The following is a 20530-nucleotide window of genomic DNA, read 5'->3' on the forward strand; positions in this document are numbered from 1 at the left end:
CCTGCGTATCCCTTTTGAGGATTTGGCCCTATATTCTTAATTTTATACATTAAATGAATGAATATAGAATTAGGTAATATAGAAAGGTAAACACAAAAGCCTGCCAACTAAACACATTTTTCTTTATCTCTTTCATAAATATTTCTTTTGAAGCTGTTCATAAGAGATAGTCCATTTAAAAGGACTAAGATGTGTGTTATTTATGGAGTAATTCATTACTTGTAGTGGGAAAAGGTATCTGGTCAGGTCTGTAAAGGTCAGGAAATATCAAACAGCAGGCAAAGAAGAGATAATGATAAGTAGCAGCTCGTGCTAATAACATTTTCTGCGTACCAAAATACATCTCTTACACAAATCTGTTGTAACTTGAAGATTTGAAAAGAGAAAAGAAAACTACTTCTGCTGAGAGTTTTGGTATTTATTTACATGGAACAATGTTAGCCCCAGTTGGGTGAAATTTGAGCAACTCAAAGGTTTAAGCCCTGTACACACGATCGGTTTTTCTGATGAAAACAGATTGTTTTCATCGGACAAACCGATCGTGTGTGTGGACCCCATCGGTTTGTTTTCCATCGGTAAAAAAAAAATAGAACATGTTTTAAATTTTTCTTATGGATAAAAAAACAATAGAAAAAAACGATCTTCTGTGTGGAAGTCCATCGGTCAAAAATCCATGTATGCTCAGAATCAAGTCGACGCATGCTCGGAAGCATTGAACTTAATTTTTCTCAGCACGTCGTAGTGTTTTACGTCACCGCATTTTGGCACGGTCAGATTTTTGACTGATGGTGTGTAGGCAAGACTGATAAAAGTCTGCTTCATCGGATATCCGACGAAAAAATCCATCGGATTAGATTTTATTAGATATCCGATCGTGTGTACGAGGCTTTAGGGAGAGTCTAAATTAAATCAGGTAGTACCTATTTTGTGTCCGAATTTAAACCAGATATTTAGATCGGTGTAAATTGAAATTTGATATTCCTAGGCCAAAATAGCAGCAAACCTCATTATCTGGCTGTAATTTTATGGAGTGCATTTTTAGATAGAGAGATGTGTTTTACGAGGTTTACATTAAAAAGGTGTCACTTAGGCCCCGTACACATGACCGGATCTGTCCGCTGGGATTTATGCGCGGATCAGTTCCAGCAGACAAATCCGGTCGTGTGTACCGCCTAGCGGACATTTTTCGGCGGACATTTGTCCAGCCGACCGTTTTCAAGCGGATAAAAATTTCTTAGCATGCTAAGAAATCTATCCGCTGGAAACCTGTCCGTCGGACTTATCCGGTCGTCTGTACAGACTCACCGGATAAGTCCGACCGATCCCCATCCCTCGCATGCGTTGAAGTGATTCGACGCATGCGTGGAAGTATTTACCTTCCAGGGTCGCGCACGTCGCCGCGGCGACGTCGCGGCCATGTCACCGCGTATGTTTTCCGCTGGGATTTTGATCTGATGGTGTGTACAGCCATCAGATCAAAATCCGGAGCAGAAATGTCCGATGGAAACGGTCCTGTGGACCGTTTTCCTCGGATATCCGCTCGTGTGTACAGGGCCTTAAAATTCAACTAAAATTAGATAACCACTTTTGAGGCACCATAAGGAGTTAATTCACAGAAAGAAAAAAAAAGCCTTATGCCGCGTACACATGACCGTTTTTCGGGTTCTAAAAATTTTTTTTTTTTTATGTCATTAAAACCGATTGTGTGTGGACTCCAGAGCATTTTTCACGATCTAAAAAATGTCCATTAAAAATTTCAAACATGCTCTATTTTTTCACAACGTTTTTAACGTTGTCGTTTTTAAGGTTGTAAAAAATGGTTGTGTGTGGGCTTTAATGACGTGAAAAAAACGCGCATGCTCAGAAGCAAGTTATGAGACGGGAGCGCTCGTTCTGGTAAAACTAACGTTCGTAATGGAGTAAACACATTCATCACGCTGTAACATACTTGAAAAGCGCGAATCGTCTTTTACTCAAAATCAGCAAAAGCAGCCCAAAGGGTGGCGTCATCCGCATGGAACTTCCCCTTATAGTGCCGTTGTACGTATTGTACGTCACCGCGCTTTGCTAGAGCAAAATTTATTTCATGATTGTGTGTAGGCAAGACCGTTTTAAATGATTGAGTTGAAAAAAACGTCGTTTTTTCTAGACCCTTAAAAACTTAATTTTTTACAACCCCGAAAAACGGTCGTGTGTACGCGGCATTAGGTTAAAATGAAAGTCTTCTTCCCACCTAACATAACCTAACATAACTTAGATAATACGTATTTGTGGAATGTTTAGATGTTAGATGTTGCTAGATGTTCTCTGATATTTTAGGAGTTGTATACTATACTGTACTCTCTATAGGTTACAGAAAATGATGTGAAAAGCAAACATCTAGTAAGAGGTAGTGTTGCTCAAGAATATTCGTATTGCGAATATTCATTACGAATATTGCATATTCGAGTATTCGCGAATAACTCGAATATCGCGGTCAAAATTCGCTATTACGAATATTCGTATTTTTTCAAATTTATTTTTAAAACAGATCACATCCTAGTGATCTCCATCGACGTCTAAAAGCATTGCTGGTATGATTAGAGACCCTGGGGCGAGTAGCTGAGGCAATCCTTTTATGTTGACGAATATTCGCTTTCGCGAATATTCGTATTACGAATATTCGCGAATACTTTCTCCGCCCTTCTTTTGCATCAGAGCCAATCAGAGTTCTCCTACCACAGTTGTCAGAGGTTAGCAACCTCCATAGCAACCAATAGGAACCTGCCTGCACGACCAGTATATAAGATCACTCCCAGCAGTATTTCAGTGCAGATTCACAAGGTGGCTAGAGAGAGTGAAGTGTTTCTGTGCGTTTTTCCAGTGTATTGCGATCTTAGAGCTTAGAGCATTGTGCTTCCTATAGTGCTTTCAGTTCTGAGTTTCCTGCTTCTATAACCAACTGCTTTTTTCAAAACAAAAGACCCAACAGCTTTTCTAAAAGCTCAGATTTGTGTTGTTTTGTCCAGGTTAGTGTAGCTTAGTGTTAGATAGATTTCTGTGTAGTTAGTGTAAGTGTACATTTCTTTAAGGTAGCTTAGTTTAGTGTGTGTTTAGTCTCTGGCAAAGATCCAGGAAATGATCTCCATTCTCGCGTGTTCTTAGCGCGCATGCGCGGATGAGAATTTCGCAATCAATTTTGCATTTTTATAAAATATCACAAATATTCGATTCTAACGAATATTTCACGAATATTCGTCTATATATTCGTGATATATCGCGAAATCGAATATGGCGTATTCCGCTCAACACTAGTAAGAGGCAGTTCTATATACAAAGACCTCTTGTTCATATGAAATATCAGAGTGTTATGGTCTACTTGTTCATATTCACAGTGAATCCAAAGCTGCTCAAAATCCCACTAAACAGCACTAAACACATTAAACCATGAAAAATATGGACTACAGAAGCAAAAGACCATGCCATTTGTCAGCTAAAAACATGAATTAAGGCTATGGAGGGCATAGCATGACTAAAGATTTGATAAATATCACCCAGACAATATCAGCTTCTGTTGTGGCATAGAACAAAATATCTAAGGAACCTTTACACACTGTACAGATTCTAAAGGAAAACGAAGGTACTAGATAAGTGTGCCCAATGTTTACTAAATTTATATAAGAAAAGGGCCACTTCCTAGTCAACGTGATTGCCCTACAAGACTGTAGCTATGTTCTTTTCCTGCATGCATGGAGGAAACGTAAGGCATTAACACATAACACTTACTTTCATAGCGGTCTGGGGATTTCCAGATGAAATATGTGCCATCCCCAGTTTATAAGCTACTCCTCCTTCCAATTTTTTATCATGAGCTGAAAGAAAAGATAGCATGACAGTTAGCTGGAAATATAAAAATATTGATTTTCAAATTGTATATACTTGTTAAGAGTTATGAGTCAGTAAACATTATCCCTGAAGTATGGATATATTACCGCCATGCTTTTTTTTGGGGGGGATGTACATACGTTATTATCAGTATTTTCCTCCCGGCTTCCGGGTACTCACTCCCACGGGAGTGGGCATTCCTGTGCAGTGCCGCAATGTCATCTGGGACTTCGCCCATATGATTGACGTGCCTGAGAGGCACGTCAATCTTATGGGCGAAGTCCCAGATGACATTGCGGCACTACACAGGAACGCCCACTCCCGCGGGAGTGAGTACCCGGAAGCCGGGAGGAAAATACTGATAATACCGTATGTACACCCCCAAAAAAGAAAAATGGCATACTGTACATGTTTGAGGTATACTGAATGTAATGTTATATACTTGTTTTTTGGGTGAACCTCCGCTTTAAGAAACTGAATAACTGCCATTTTCATTGGAGAAGAAGTGTCACTGTATGTTTTTTTTGTTCTGAATGGTAGCAGATATCCAGAGGGAATGTGTATTTAGGTTTTGGGCAGGCTCCGTGGTTCCATGATTATATTTCATTCTTACTATGCCCCCAACACAAATCAACTGGATTGTTCTACTACTTAAACACATAAGTATTTCTGTATGCTCCTCCATCCAAACCCAATATACTGCGGGATAAACTACTCCCCCAAGCTGACTTGAATTTTTGAGATGTATACACCTTACAGACATGGATTACATGTATTAATCCACTATCCACAAATCACATTCTTGCATTGACTTTCCAAAATCATGTTGGTTAACAAATGATGTTGGGTGTTGTCTAGGCATACAGCTCACAGAACAATTATATGAATACCAAAAACTTAGGAGTCTACTAAAATTCTGTGTAAATGCCTAGAATAATCACTGTAATATTTTTATTTCTTATGATCAGCACCATCTAGTGGCCCTAATTGGGTATTTTCCCAAAATATCTCAATCAGGAAAATACTGCATAATGGCCACTAGTTGGAACTGACAATTAAAGGAAATTAGCCCCATTATGGTGATTATTTGTGATGATAATTTTTTTTATAAACAGACCCCATTACTTCATTCTAAGCGGTATTCATTTTATGAAATAGACTATAGCAGCATGTAATATTTATTTAATGGAAATTACTTATTATGTTTATTAACCTAGATTCTTTCCTAAATGTACAGAATATAACTGAGTACTAAGATTTGTAGGTAAAGTTGATCCAGGGTAAATCCGATTGCCTCTCGGGGGATCAGTAAGGAATTTTTTCCCTTGCTGTAGCAAATTGGATCATGCTCTGCTGGGGTTTTTCACCTTCCTCTGGATCAACTGTGGGTATGGAGTTGGGTGTATGGGATTGTACTGTGTTTTTTATTTTGTTTGTTTATTTTTTTGTGGTTGAACTGGATGGACTTGTGTCTTTTTTCAACCTGACTAACTATGTATCTATATAACCTGTCAAAAGAAAGGCAGCTTACAAAGCTGATAAGATATTTCATAGCCTTATCTCTCAAGTTCATAAAACTTGTAATGAACATATGCCCTCAAATGAACAAAAGCTACAACCCATAAAAATATACAGTATAAAAGAAAACCTAATTACTTTTATGAAAAAAAAAAGACATGAAATCTGAAAAAATGTAAGCCTTTGATATTCACTGCAATTTTTTTTTTTTTGTAAAGTCTGGAAAAACTTGAATCCCTATTAGTGTGGTGACAAAATCCTTCCCTCCTACCGTCCTAACGATCTTACAATGACATAATGTTTCCAAAATCTCAAGCAATTTTTCTGAAGTGGTTTCATGCTATTCAATTCTTTCTTCTCCCCATACTACCTTATCAAAATGTATGCTTTGCACCATTTTTTCAGAAAATAGCTTTCCCTTTATTGATCAGAACCAAAAGCATCTAAAATCAGAATCAAAATACTACCAGAATTAAAAACCTTTTGGCTTTTCATTCAAATAGGCATGGTGGGTCTGAGAAAAAGACTGGGCTCATAGCTCTTGACCTTAACAAAGCCTTTGACACCTTATCCTGGGATTATTTATTTTGTGTACCTCAGAGATTCAGCTTTGGTTAAAAAAATGCCTTACATCCTAAAAAGCAATTTACTCTTTCCCCTAGAGCCAAATTCACTGTTAAAAGGCTTCCAGTCCAAGGACATGCTCATTTGTAGGCACACCAGACAAGGTGCCCTATCCCCTATGCTTTTATCTTAGCTTTAGAGCCTCTAGCTAAAATTTTAGGGCAAGACACCACCAATAGGACCTTAAATGTATCACAATTAAATATCAATGTTCACTGTTTGCCAATATCTTAGTGACTGTCAGAACACAATTTACTGCTTTTCCAAATGAATTTTCTTGAGAATTTCCAAATCATTGAACTACAAGTCATCAGATTTCCATGATAGTAGATGTAACTGCGTAGTAGATAATATGAGCGTATGGTCTAACATGGAATATTCTTGCCTATTATACTTTATTGCATTTATTGCACTACTTTATTGCATTTCAACATCCATTTTTGTATGTTTAGACTTCCAAAGTCTAAAAGCATTATTCCTGTATGACTAAGGTAATTAAAGCAGTAGAATTAATAGGAATACTATACCATTTAGTGGAGATCAAGGGGGAATGAAACCATTCCACAAAACAGTCTTTCAAATCAAAATTTGCCACAAAGTAAACACAAAAAACTTTATTCAGCAAAAATTACAAATAAATAGACTTTTCTTCAGTGCAAAAAAACAGCAACAAAGTCCCACAGACAGTTTTGCAAAGTGCTGTGATATTCAGGTAGTCTCCTACCATTTGTGACACGGTCCTTCTGCTTTCGGTAGCTCTAGAGCCTTCCTTTACTTTGACAATATTATTCCAACATTGTCTGTGAACTCAAATGTTCTTAATAGTAAGAGCTAAAGGGGAAGTAACTGTCTTCCCAAAATAACCTCCATTAGCCCTGATCCAGGATGACTTCCTACATATCTGCAACCTTTTCATGGCCGGGGGTCTGGACAATCTTGCAAAATAGCAATAGATAAAGAGAGTGCATTTGCCTTGTGGTGTATTCTCCACGGTTTAAGCACTAATGTACACTTAAAATTACGAAGTTCAAGAAACCAACTGGTGACCTGTGATTTATTGTCTTTATTTTGTGCCATCCAGGAAAGAGGGGCATCATCTGACACTAGACCAAAGGGTCAGTTTGACAAGTAGTGCCGGGGTGTCTCCAATGCCGACTTTACTGTGAGACACCTACTTTCAACAACAGAAGAGTTCTTTCAGCCAGAGTGAGCTTCAGGCTTAAGCATGCAACAGGGTATTCTTCTCTCCCAAATATCTGGGACTAGACTGCACCCAGACCAAGTTTTGAATCATTCATTTGCACAAGGAACTCTTTTTGAAAGTCTGGAAATATGATTTACAGAATACATTCATTTTTTGAAACAATACAAAAAAATAGGTAAATTAAAACATTTTTGCAGGTAAAAAAATGTGCATTTACAATTTATTTGTAGGAGCCTGGGTACAATGCAGGGATTCTGCAGGCTGTCAGTGTAAATTGTCTGCTTGTTATCATGTACAGGCAAGTGGTTAAACATTGACAGGAAGAATCAATGCTCAACAGCACCCTGGTAGTTCATTGTTTTGTGTGGGGGCGGGGCTATTTTTGAATGGATTTAGCTGCAGTTATATGATGCCATTACCCACCACCCACTCAAAATAGTGGGCCTCTTCAGTGTACACCATGAACTGGCTAAAGATGATAATGCCATCTAGGTAAGTCAATGACAATTCTTTATAGGGTCTTAGAAGTTTGTCCATGGCTGCCTAAAAGGTGGTCAGGGCCCCATACAACTCAAAAAAGCATTTTGGCATAGTGAAACCACAATCAAGAGTGGTGATATAATGGACAGGACCTAATCCTTCAATTATTTGCACACCCACGCCATTGAACACCAATTTCAGAACTGCCAAGTTCCTTTTGGCTTTAGGACTAGGCCAACCAAGCCAATTGGAACAATTGAACTTTGCCTAACCTCACCTACTATTGGGGAATGCCTCAATGGTGCCAAGAGCCAACATATTTTTAAACTCCAGTGATATAACATCTTGGCAGGCTTAGGAAATTTGTTATGGCTTATGGTTAACATGGACCCCAGGCTTCCTTCTCTCTGGATTTGTCACGGTCTGCCAGGTGCTCTCTATGATGAATCATGGCCACAATAAATGTAATTACTTATAATGTAAGGGGGATGCCCCAAGTAAAAGATACAAAGTAAACAAAAAGCTCCTTTTTTGGGGGCGAATGTGGTCTGTCTTCAAGAAACGTGTATTGCTCATGCTTCAGGGTGTAGACTGGCTTTACATTTGTTCCCCATGTGGTTCTATGGAGATTCAACATCTAGCCACTCGAGGGGGGTGGCCATAGGTTTTGATAAGACCACAGTTTTTATAGTAAGAGAGCAACTGGCAGACCCCGAGGGGAGATTTCTCTTTGTAAAGGGACCTTGTTCAATATGAAATGTACACTGGCAAATATATATTCCCCAAATAGGGAACCAGATTTATTTCTAAAGAAAGTTTAAAAAAAAAACTTTCTTAAAGAAGGTAAACTTATAATGGTGGGGGATCTAAACTTGAGCATAGACCCGCAGATAGATACAACAGGGGGACCATCTCATTATACAGCTAAAAGACAGAAGGCCGTAAAAAAACTACTACTGGAACATCAGCTGGTAGATACATGGAGGGTCAGGCACCCAGGAAATAGAGATTACACTTTCTACTCCCTAGTCCATAGGTCATTTTCAAGGATTGACTACATCTTTATGGAACATCAATTAGTACCTGCTCTTAAAAGCGTGGAGATCAAAGCAATTACTTTATCTGACCATGACCCAGTAGTGATTAAGTTAGAAATATTAAATACTAGGACAGGAAGTAACTGGAGACTAAACAACTACCTTATTCAGGATCCGGGGATAATTAAGAAGATTGAGCAGGAACTTGAAAACTTCTTTGCAGTAAATGATACACCAGAAATTCCGCGCTCAGTCCTGTGGGAGGCGCATAAGGCTGTCATAAGGGGGATACTGATAGAGGCAGGAGCAGGGAAAAAGAGAGAAAGGGAATCCTTTATCCCTAAAATTAAGAACGACCAGGGAGAGATGGTCCATTCGTCCCTTGAAATAGCTCATTATACAACGTGAGCCAGATCGAGGAATGTAGGGAGGGAGAAATTTATGAGTACTGGAGAGGTCTTGACCTTCCCATGTTACCTAAGGAGAAACTTGAGCAACTTGAAGCACCAATTACTCCAGAAGAAGTAAGAAGTGTAATAAAAAGCATGGCTCTGGGAAAGAGCCTGGGCCCTGACAGGTACTCTATTTTATATTATAAGAGATTTCAAAAGTTTCTGATCCCTAGATTATGCAAATATTTTAACACCTTGGCCGAAGGAGAGACCTTGCGGGAAGAATCATTATTAGCCTATATAACCATCATCTTAAAAGAAGGGAAGGATCCAACAGTCCCAGCGAGTTATTGCCCAATATTCCTGTTGAATACAGATATAAAGATTTTCGCTAAAGTAATAGCGGAAAGATTAAAGCCCCTGCTACCAAGCTGGGTAAACAGCAATCAGGTAGGGTTGGTATCAGGGAGAGAGGGAAAAGATAACGTCTTGAAGTCATTGTTTTCAATTCATGAAGTAGAGGGGGGGGGCCCAGTCGCATTCCTGTCGATTGATGCCAAAAAGGCCTTTGACAGGGTGGACTGGTGCCTCATGTTTGGAACGTTAAGACATCTGGGTATTGGGGCAAAGATGATGAAATGGATATTGGCCTTTTATCATCACCCAACGGCTAAAATTAGAATAAACGGGAACCTATCACCTCCTTTGGGCTTATATAATGGAATAAGGCAGGGGTGCCCCCTGTTGCCAATGCTGTTGTAATAGCATTGAAACCCCTAGTAGCGGCTATCCGTAAAAAAAACTGATATTGGAGGGGTAAAAGTAGGGGAAAGGGAGTTTAAGGTAGCTGCATATGCAGACGACCTGCTTTTCTATATGTCTAACCCTAGAATAACAATCCCAGTTATATTAGGTGAGCTAACCAGATATGGAAAATTGACTAACTTCAAAATAAATATGTCTAAATCTGAGATTTTGAATATTACTATTCCAAGGGAGGAACATGGGGGCGATTCAACCAAAATTCCCCTTTGTATGGTGTAAGGTGGGATTGGGATATCTGGGAATAAAACTAACTGCACCTGTAGGGACTATGTTCAAGGCCAATTATATACCAGCGCTTAATAAGACTAAAGAACATCTGGAGAACCTGGGACATAAGCCCCTTTCATGGACAGGAAAAATTAACGCTTTAAAAATGAATATTCTACCAAGGTTGACTTATATTTTCCAAATGATTTTCATCGGATGAACCGATCATGTGTACATGGCATAGGGGTTGGAGGTGTTAAGGAAATTAACATCTGAAATGTTGATACCGAGAGCTTCTTTTCAAAAAGACTGTATGAATGCTACTGTAAATGAGTTTATTGCAGTAACTGTAAAAATATTGTTGCAAAGCTCTTGTTCCTTTTTTATATTTGATTTAACTGGACACTTGCATGCATCTCCCGTCTGCAGACAATCAAATAATAAATTACATCCCAGCACATTGGAGAAATCTGCAATCATACTTTGGGCAAAAAAACATTACAATTTACCCAGGCTGCAAATAGATTAAGCAAGTGATAATGTTTCCTAACAGCTCCTAACACACGTGGACACTTAAAAAAAAAAAAAAATGATTACATTTTATTTTACTAAAAGTAACAACCAGTGTTTACAGTTCTTATATCTCTTATCACACTTTTGGATGAGATTATAAGTTTAACCGCTTAAGGTCCAGCCGCCGCAGTTATACTATGGCAGGTTGGCTCTCCTGGGTGAATCTCTGTCATTGTACATCGGCCGCTTTAAGACCACTAGGAGGCGATTGCCCAAAGCGTGACACCGGAGCCGATGCCCGTGGCCGGCGGACGCGATGTCCGCCGGCCCCACGATCGCTCCTGACAGAGACAGAATGTGGATCTGTCAATGTAAACAGACAAATCCCCATTCTGTCAGGGAAGGATAGACAGATCTGCTGTTCCTGATTAGGAACAGCGATCTCTTTCCTCCTCCAGTCACTACACTGCCCCCACAGTTAGAAACACCTCCCTAGGGAGCACGTAACCCCTTGATTACCCCCTAGTGTTAACTCCTTCTCTGCCAGTGACATTTATACAATAATCAGTGGCTATTTTTAGCATTGATCACTGTAGAAATGTCATTGGTCCCAAAAAAATGTCAAAAGTGTCCGATCTGTCCGCCCCAATGTCGCTGTCCCACTAAAAATTGCTGATCACCGCCATTAGTACTAATAAAAAAAATAATAATAAAAATGCCATAAATCTATCCACTATTTTGTAGATGCAATAACTTTTGTGCAAACCAATCAATATACGTATCGGCCTAAACTGATGAAGAAATATATATATTTTTTCAAAATTGTCGCTTTTTTTTGTTTACAGCGCAAAAAATAAAAACCGCAGAGGTGATAAAATACCACCAAAAGAAAGCTCTATTTGTGGGGGGAAAAAGTCATAAGGTTTGTTGGTTACAGCGTCCAAAGGGAGGAGATTATGTTCTGCATCAGTATATCACAGTACATACAGTTGGCATTCATGGTTCCCTCAATGAACTGTAGCTCCCCAGTGCCTGCAGCACTCATGCAGCCCCAGACCATGACACTCCCATCACTATTCTTGACTGTAGGCAAGACACACTTGTCTTCATACTCCTCACCTGGTTGCTGCCACACATAATTGACACCATCTAACCCAAAAACAGTTATCTTGGTCTCATTCGACCGCAGGACATGGTTCCAGTAATTCATGTCCTTAGTCTGCTTGTCTTTAGCAAACTGTTTGCAGGCTTTCTTGTGCATCATCTTTAGAAGAGACTTCCTTCTGAGACGACAGCCATGCAGATCAATTTGATGCAGTGTGCTGCGTATGGTCTGAGTACTGACAGGCCGACCCCCCACCCCTTCAAACTCTGCAGCAATGCTGGAAGCACTCATAGGTCTATTTCCTAAAGACAACCTCTGGATATGACGCTGAGCACTTGCACTCAACTTCATTGGTTGACCATGGCGAGCCTGTTCTGAGAGGAACCTGTCCTGTTAAACTGCTGTATGCAGGGGCGGACTCACAACTCATGGGGCCCCCGAGCAATAGGAGATTATGGGGCCCCCGGGCAATAGGAGATTATGGGGCCCCTGGGCAATAGGAGATTATGGGGCCCCCGGCAATAGGAGATTAGGGGGCCCCCGGGCAATAGGAGATTATGGGGCCCCCGGGCAGTAGGAGATTATGGGGCCCTTAAACAATAGGAGATTATGGGCCTCCCGGGCAATAGGAGATTATGGGGCCCCGGGCAATAGGAGATTATGGTGCCCCTGGGCAATAGGAGATTATGGGGTCCCTGGGCAATAGGAGATTATGGGGCCCCCAGGCAATAGGAAATTATGGGGCCCCCTGGCAATAGGAAATTATGGGGCCCCCGAGCAATAGGAGATTATGGGGCCCCCAGGCAATAGATTATGGGGCCACACAGAATACACACACATAGACAGTATATATACACAGTATTCACACACAGACACACAGTATACACACACAAAATACAGACACTGTGAAGGTACTGGAGAGGCGGGGCAGCTATAATCTTGGGATTTTTAGACCAAATGTCGGTAAGGGACATTTCAGGGACAAATGTAAAAAAACACAGATTTCTACATACTGTCCCTGGTTTTACTGAGTCTGGCAACCCTGATGGGCCCCCTAGGGGCATGGGGCCCTTGGGTCAGTCCGCTCCTGGCTGTATGGTCTTGCCACCGTGCCGCAGCTCAGTTTCAGGGTCTTGGCAATCTTCTTATAGCCTAGGCCATCGTTATATAGAGCAACAATTCTTTTTTTTCCAGATCCTCAGAGAGTTCTTTGCCATGAGGTGCCATGTTGAACTTCCAGTGACCAGTATGAGAGAGTGAGAGCGATAACACCAAATTTAACACGCCTGCTCCCCATTTACACCTGAGACCTTGTAATACTAATGAGTCACGTGATGCCGGGGAGGGAAAATGGATAACTGGGCCTAATTTGGACATTTTCACTTAAGGGTGTAGTCACTTTTGTTGCCAGTGGTTTATATATTAATGGCTGTATTGAGTTATTTTGAAGGGACAGCAAATTTACATTGTTATACAAGCTGTACACTCACTACTTTACATTGTAGCAAAGTGTAATTTTTTCAGTGTTGTCACATGAAAAGAAATAATAAAATATTTACTAAAATGTGAGGGGTGTACTCACTTTTGTGAGATACTGTATACATTCAAAACATGTAAACACAGACTCATTATTTCTTCTTTTAGTCCTTGCAAATGTGATACAAGGAAGTCTGTTTTACAGAAAGTTAATATATTGATGAAATTTGTCTCTGAAATGGAAGGAAATGATCACCTAGACAAGCATTTCAGAACGTTTAGTTTACTCATGGGCAAAAGATGAGAAGTACATAAAAAAAAAAGGAAATATGATGGCGTTATATTCCACCTACCTTCTCTTGCCATATCAAGTGCTTTTATTAGAGTTTTGATGGCCTGTTGCCATTGTCTGTTCTCCAGCATTTTGTCTGATAGCAGTGTGTATATTCTCCAGAGGTTCTCACAGGCCAGTGAGTTGTGAGTGCGGCCTGTCTCATCTTTCCATAACCGGCTTGCTGTTAGATGATAGAATGCCTCATAATGCTCAGCAGCTTTCTCCAACTGACCTACAATATAGAAGATATGTTTAAATACAGTTACTTCACAGCAGCAATGAGGCCAATCTTTACATAATTCTAAAAATGTTTACTAAAGTGTTGTGCTCTGTATATAGCAGTGACACCATACATCTAAATCGCAATTACAATCAATCTAACTAAAGTAGTTGCAAAGTATATGGTTTATGTAATTATTTGAGGTATGATAGATATGTAAATATTGTTACAGTTACATGGGAAAGGCCTTTGCTGTACAATATAAGATAACAGAGTTCATTAGAGTTTAGAGACCATTTAAAATCATTCTTAAGCCTAGGTTCACACTACTGCGATCCGATGTACTGCGAATTTGATCTGTTTTTTTTTGTCCTGTGTGAGGTGAGAATTTTCCTTGCGTTTTGAGGTAGACGTGAACAATTCGCAGAGATGTAAACTGTGTGCTGTGAATTTACTGCGAGTTCAATTGAAGCCTATGAAGATAAAATACCCACTGCACCATAGGAATTTGCATTGCACCCACAGTCAACATGCACAGGACCCTTTTTTTTTCGCACCAAATTCGCAACGCATAGATGTGAACCAAAGCCATGGAATACTATGCTTTTTACATGATCTGCGAATCTGTGTGTTCCTAAACGCATGAAACCTGCTGTAAATTTGCATCAGTGTAAACCCAGACAAAGGGTCAATGGATTCAGAGGTGAATCAGATACCGCCAAAATTAACAAACAAGTTTATAATAATTCATGGACAGGGATACTGAAGGATGGCCACAGAGATAAAAATACAGACTGAGAAACATTTGTCTTAATTTAAAAAGATAACACACTTGGATAAAGATTTTAATTTTCAGCCATGTGATTATGATTTTCGGATCTCATTGGATGCAGCTAAAAATGACTGTAACTTTTTTGAAAAATAAAGATCGTTCTCTTGATGTGTGATCTTTGGAAATTGAGCCTATTTTTCAGAAAATTATGGCTACAAACTTTGACAGACATATAAACATCACAGTGAGGGACAGACAGGCCTGGGTAAATTTCCTGGAAATTCTTAACTTTACCATTTACAACATTACCATAACTATTTATAACTGTAGTTTAACGTAATTCCTCGGCACAATCCGCATGCTGGGAGAATATGAATCTACTTTATATTGTGAGACTAGAAACGCACAGATGCAGGCACCCAAGGCTGTACTGGCATTTGGAGCTCTGGTCTAACACCAATGATTGGGAACCTGATCATGTAATGATGACAGCTATACAGTTTAAAAACAATCCTCCTGGCTGCAGGTGTCACTGTGCTCTATACAGGGAGAAGCACAGTGACAGTGTTAGCTTGCAGGTTGCTGATATTATAGTGCAATACATTCTAAAATAAATAAAAAAGGAATTAATTTTAAAAGTTTTAAACAATAGATTCAATTTGTAGCCCAGTGCAAGATGACAGATTGAATTTAAAGGGCAAGGAAACTTTCACACAATGGTTCTATTTTGGCCTCACTCCATTAATTAGGTCTAGGCCACCCTACCCATCTAAATGCTATAGTTACCTAGATCTCGTTCCAAGGCCCACGGCATTGTTTACATCCCGATCCACTGTCTGCCTGCACACTTTGACCTAATAGCATGGTATTGGTAGATGGATCACATCCTATACTGATCTTTGTTTAAAAGTGCACTTATCCTGTAATACAATTTTGGGGAGTGCGAAATCAGGGCATTTGAAATTAGTTTGGTGCCTTTCTCTGTATCCCACAAAGAAGGTATATTGTATCTGTTGCACTCCTTAAAAGTTTACCCATGGTTTGTGTGGGATGCCACAATTGGAAAGTAGGCACTTTTTATTGGATTTGGAGACCTGAAAGAAATGAAAACTTCAGGAGTAGAAGATTTCCCAGATTGAGATTTTGCCTTTATTTTTTGGGGTGAAAGGGTACTCATTCCACAGGTGATTTCCTTGCTGAAATTCCCAGAGATTCACCAAAAAGGGGGTTCACGTCAAACGGAATACGTAAGAGACATTTCTTGCATTGAAACTAACTTTAGAGCCAAAGGTTCCTCCACATGTGTACCAAAAGGAGACCCATTCTGGCTATTTGGCATTAAATATCAGCTAGCCCGCCGATACAATAGAGTAGGACTGCAGGCATGAACACCAGTTGTTGGACAGAAGGATTTATCAGGATAGACCCAGGATCCTAAGACAGTATTTGACTAAACAGCTACGGTCTTGCAGATAGATTTGACTGCAATGGCAGGCTGCAGTTCAGGACCTGCCTGGGAGAATAAGGCCTTAGAAAGGGCTTCTAGTCTTTTTTCCACCAGCTCATTAAACATGAAATAGCTGGGTCCACAACAGGAATGCCCCACTTTTTAAGGAACCCCTCCTTAAGATAGTATTGCTGGGCAAAAGAGGTGGTGCAAAGACTTTTTCTGGGTTAAACCAGTCACTATACAAGACCAGTTGAAAAAGGGGAATGCACAGGGAAAGTTTTGCTTTTATTTAACCCAGGCTCGTAATCTGTAGCTGATGCAGGAAGCTCCAAGTTTAAGCATGCATGGACTGCAGCAATAAGGACTGCACTGGTATGTTGGAGTTTGGGATTTACTGTATGTCTGCAGATTGGGACTCTTGTACCAATACCTCAAATAAGGAAAAGATACAGTACTCCTCACCGACAGTTTGTGTAGAAGCAACTGTAGCCCCCAGGGAAATTTAGAGACAGACTGTTGAGGAGAGGGCATGGAAGCACCTTTCAGCCCTTGCATTCTGAGTCAGTTATCATGACTGCAATTTTGCTTATAAAGTTAGATAATTCTTCCCTCAATAGAGCTAATGGAGGAGTTGCCCATGAAAGGGTTAAGAAAGACTCTGTTGTGACCTTCCCTTAGGGAGGACACTGCAACATCCTTGGCACTGTTAGTAGATTGTAAGCTGACAAAGCCCCCTGGACCACTGCCTTTTGCTTATGCCATACTAGGTGTGAGAGTGAGGGAGTACACATACGGGTACTTACACGATTTCTGCTGGAGTAGGAAAGGAAAGGGTTAATGATAGCTATGGCCACATAATGTAAAGCAACAGAGATCCCAGGTAATGTCCAAAGGATCGTGGAGCTGATGCAAACATGGAAGAGATGGTGGGAAGGAAACAAGATCCATGCAATTAAACAAAAACCATCACAAAGTATCATAAGTAGATCTACGCATAGTGGTAAGTCACATCCCTGATATTGCAATTAAACAAAAAAAAACATTACTCCCATGGGACTTAAGTGCACCCACACAAAGCAAATTTCTTTATATAAAATGAACATATTTTATTTGTACAAAAAGTTTAAAACATGCTATTTAAAACACTTAAATGCTCTGGTATATCTATACAATGTTATATACAAAACACCACTATACCCTTGTATCCTGTGGCAGGGTAGTACATGAATAAATGGTGTTTTATAGGTGCTTCAAAACAATCTGCTCTGCCACCAAGGCCCCAATACAAATAAGCATACAAATACAAATAAGCATGACTGGGTCTTGTTTACCTCCTCCCTGTTAAGTGCCATACTTACAGATTATATGCAAGAGTGGACTCGCCTCCCATCTTTTGCATGGTAAAGACTTTTATTTATGTTTGCTGCTCTTTTACTACAGTATACAGTATATCAACCATGATGGTTCTGCTGTCATTGTTTTTTTTTATTCTTTATTTGTTTAATTTTTGGAAAATTGTATAACATTGGGAGCTAGAGTTTATTAATTTTTATGTTGTTTTTATTTGTGACCTCTGCCATGGATGGTTGCGCCTCTTGGCTGGCAATGGTCAATCCCTGAGGTCCCTTGTGTGTCTGATGGATGGGTGTAGTTCTAATACATATCTGCCCGGCAGGGCAGATTGTTTTGAAGTACCTATAAAACACCACATGGTTGATTTACTAAAACTGGAGAGTGCAAAATTTGGTGCAGCTCTGTTTTGTATGGCTGTGCTAAAGTCCCCAATGCGAGTAATGGCTTTTATTTCATTGCAATATCAGGGATGTGGGAGTTAACCACTCTACGTAGATCTACTTATATTTTGTACAAGATCCATGCAAAGCACCTGCAAAGTGGTGCACCCATGTATAGTAAGGCTTTTAGGAGGGGGGGCCTGTGCAGACTCAGTAGGGTCAATGAGCCTGCACAGCTGCAGTAAGGGCCTCTTGAGTGCAAAAATGCAAGCCTGGCATCTTCCCGCTACCCGCCATGGAACCAAATGTGTCATAGTCAGAGCTTGTTGATTAAATCCTTTAGGGGGACAGGAACAATTAAGCTCCAGCAGGCTCCCTGTAAATAAGGGCAAAAGCCCTACTTATAGAAGCTAAGATCTGTGGTTCCCAACAGACACACATGGGAATGGACAGGCAGGATTAAGCGAACAAACCACTCTGCTATGCTTCACCCACACTGGCCTAAGTGCACCAAGGCCCTGGACCTGTAAAGCACTCTGCAGCTGCCACACATGTAGCACATAAGTACCTAGGTGAGCACCTTCAGCACAGTCCAGTGCAAAAGAACACATTACAGGCCAGTCCAACTTCTACTTCTCAGCAGAGTTTTAATGGCAAACAGTAGTCCTTTCTAGTGCTACAGCAACTGAAGAAGCTTGCTATATGAAAAAGAATCTTGATCAAATTTTAAGAAAGTTTTTTTTTCTCCCAGAGGAGAGATGTGCTTTAATCTAGGACATTAGCATAACACTGAGGCAGGATAGTGGGAGGAGTTATACTGGGCTGTCCTTACAACTTTGTTATGGCAGTGTCCAAATGCCTGAAGACAACATCACAACCAAATGCACCCTGTGCCCCTTAAGGTACGATTCAGACAACAGGAATATTGATTTACCCGTTAATTCCTTATTTTGGAATTCACCAAGTTATACCAAGTGAATGTTCAGGCTTCAGTTGATACAAGTTTCAGCCACAAGCTGATTCAAGCTGTTATCTGAGTATTTTGCTCCTTAAACCCTTGTATTTCTTATGTTGCCATGCTGTTGTCCACTGCTCAGTTTTATTGTTTGGATATGTCCAATGGTCTATAAATACAAGCCCTGTGTTTTCTACTGTGCCCTTACCTGTAAATTCCTTATCTTGGATCTAGAAGTACAATACAGGACACAGGTCCCTCCCCTCTGTCTTGATCACTCCTTACTGTTCGCTAAAAATCTGATGCCTCATAGAGTGAGTGGAGGTAAATATGTACGCTCTACGGGCAACCCTAGCAACATTATTGCCATTGTCCATTCACCCAAAGGTAGCAGTATATAACCCATGGTTAAGAATACAAGTTTTTGCAGAAAGCAACCAGCTAGATTCCTTCTTTCATTCCCCCTCTAACTGGCTGCTGTGAACAGAAGTTTAAGGGTGATGTACACAGTATATGAGTATTTTCTAGAAAAATAAAGGTGCACAAGAATATAGGTCCCGTATTGCAATAAGGAAATTCTGAACAATAAGTAAGATAGATAGATAGATAGATAGAAAGATACTGTAGATTGATTTCTCAAGCTGTTTGTATTCTGCATCTGAAGCCATTCTTGCTATGTGGCGTCTGTCGGAAGTCTTGCCCTTAGGAAGCGAGTGGAGGTTCTTGCATTGCCGTAGGCCCCCTGCTGTTTAATACTAGTATGGACTCTGGGGAATCATCACACGGATGCAGAATATATATCAGAGTACCAAAGTTCCACATCAGCAAATATAACCAGAATTGTGAGTGAGTGGGGACGGCTGTCAGTGGGGTTGGATTTATAAAAGGGTTGAGGGGAAGGCACCGTAAGTGCTGCCTCCAGCGGCACAGTGCATTGGAACACTCTGAGTTGCTTGTCTGTATTCATAAAATAATACATACTACATAATAACAGAGCATTACACTCTCATTATTTTAATATATGCAAACCATAACTACTGGCCAAACATTAGAACCAGAAACATGTGAATGACTTCATCAGCTGCATTATTTTCCCTGTACAAAGACTGATCTTAACACAAATGGGTTTAAATGTGAAGCTGCCATAAAAGCAGGCACATAAATGTAATTCTTCCAGACGCTATTTTGATGCACATTTTTTGATGTCATGAATATTTAATGAAATGGCCCAAACTAAAACCATATAACATTCTTACATTACTGATGCTTGCACCCGTGAGCTACAAACATTAGAGCCATGATTGAGTGTACTAAAATGAACTCATTCAGCATTGCATTGATTAGTCGAAAAGCAGAGAGAGGAGACAAGGAGGGGGGAGGGATGCGTTACCCCCACTTAAGAATAAAAGCTGGCACAATTGAAGGTTCATTGCAGGAGCAAGAACAGCATTATACACTCACCCATAATTAAATAAATAAGGTATCCTTGTAAAGCACTGCTTGCCGAGACCTGACATTAATCTGGTGGGATGTTAATTAGGTTCAAAGACTGCTTCCGGTCTTGTTCAAGTAATTTATTATGTCACAAATTGCAAGATGTACTAGCTGACCTGCCCGACTGCTTCATATCAGCAATCTGGAGGGCAGCTAATTATCTACTTTCCCATAAGCATGTGCATTTTTTTTTACCCTCGCCAACAGAAGTTAAAGTGGTAGAGGCAATCGTAGGAAAATAATTTGACAGTTCAGAGAGTCTGTTGTAAACAGAAGATAGTCTGCTCTGTAGAAAGCAAAATAATATTTGACCAATCTTTTTAAGCC

The 20530-nt window shown here is 40.1% G+C and overlaps 1 protein-coding gene across 3 annotated transcripts in view; it reads right to left on the reverse strand.

Moving 5' to 3' along the window:
• TTC29 (tetratricopeptide repeat domain 29) overlaps positions 1-20530 on the reverse strand; it is a 374706-nt gene that overhangs the window by 145808 nt on the left and 208368 nt on the right. For all 3 annotated transcript variants that reach the window (XM_040331767.1, XM_040331774.1, XM_040331760.1), the window contains exons 6-7: positions 13599-13811; positions 3766-3851 (exon numbers count right to left, since the gene is read on the reverse strand). In XM_040331767.1, coding sequence (XP_040187701.1) covers positions 3766-3851; positions 13599-13811 — 299 coding nt within the window. The remainder of the gene's footprint in view (positions 1-3765; positions 3852-13598; positions 13812-20530) is intronic.

Source organism: Rana temporaria, chromosome 1 (genome assembly GCF_905171775.1).
Source record: "Rana temporaria chromosome 1, aRanTem1.1, whole genome shotgun sequence".
In the NCBI taxonomy this organism is placed as follows: domain Eukaryota; kingdom Metazoa; phylum Chordata; class Amphibia; order Anura; family Ranidae; genus Rana; species Rana temporaria.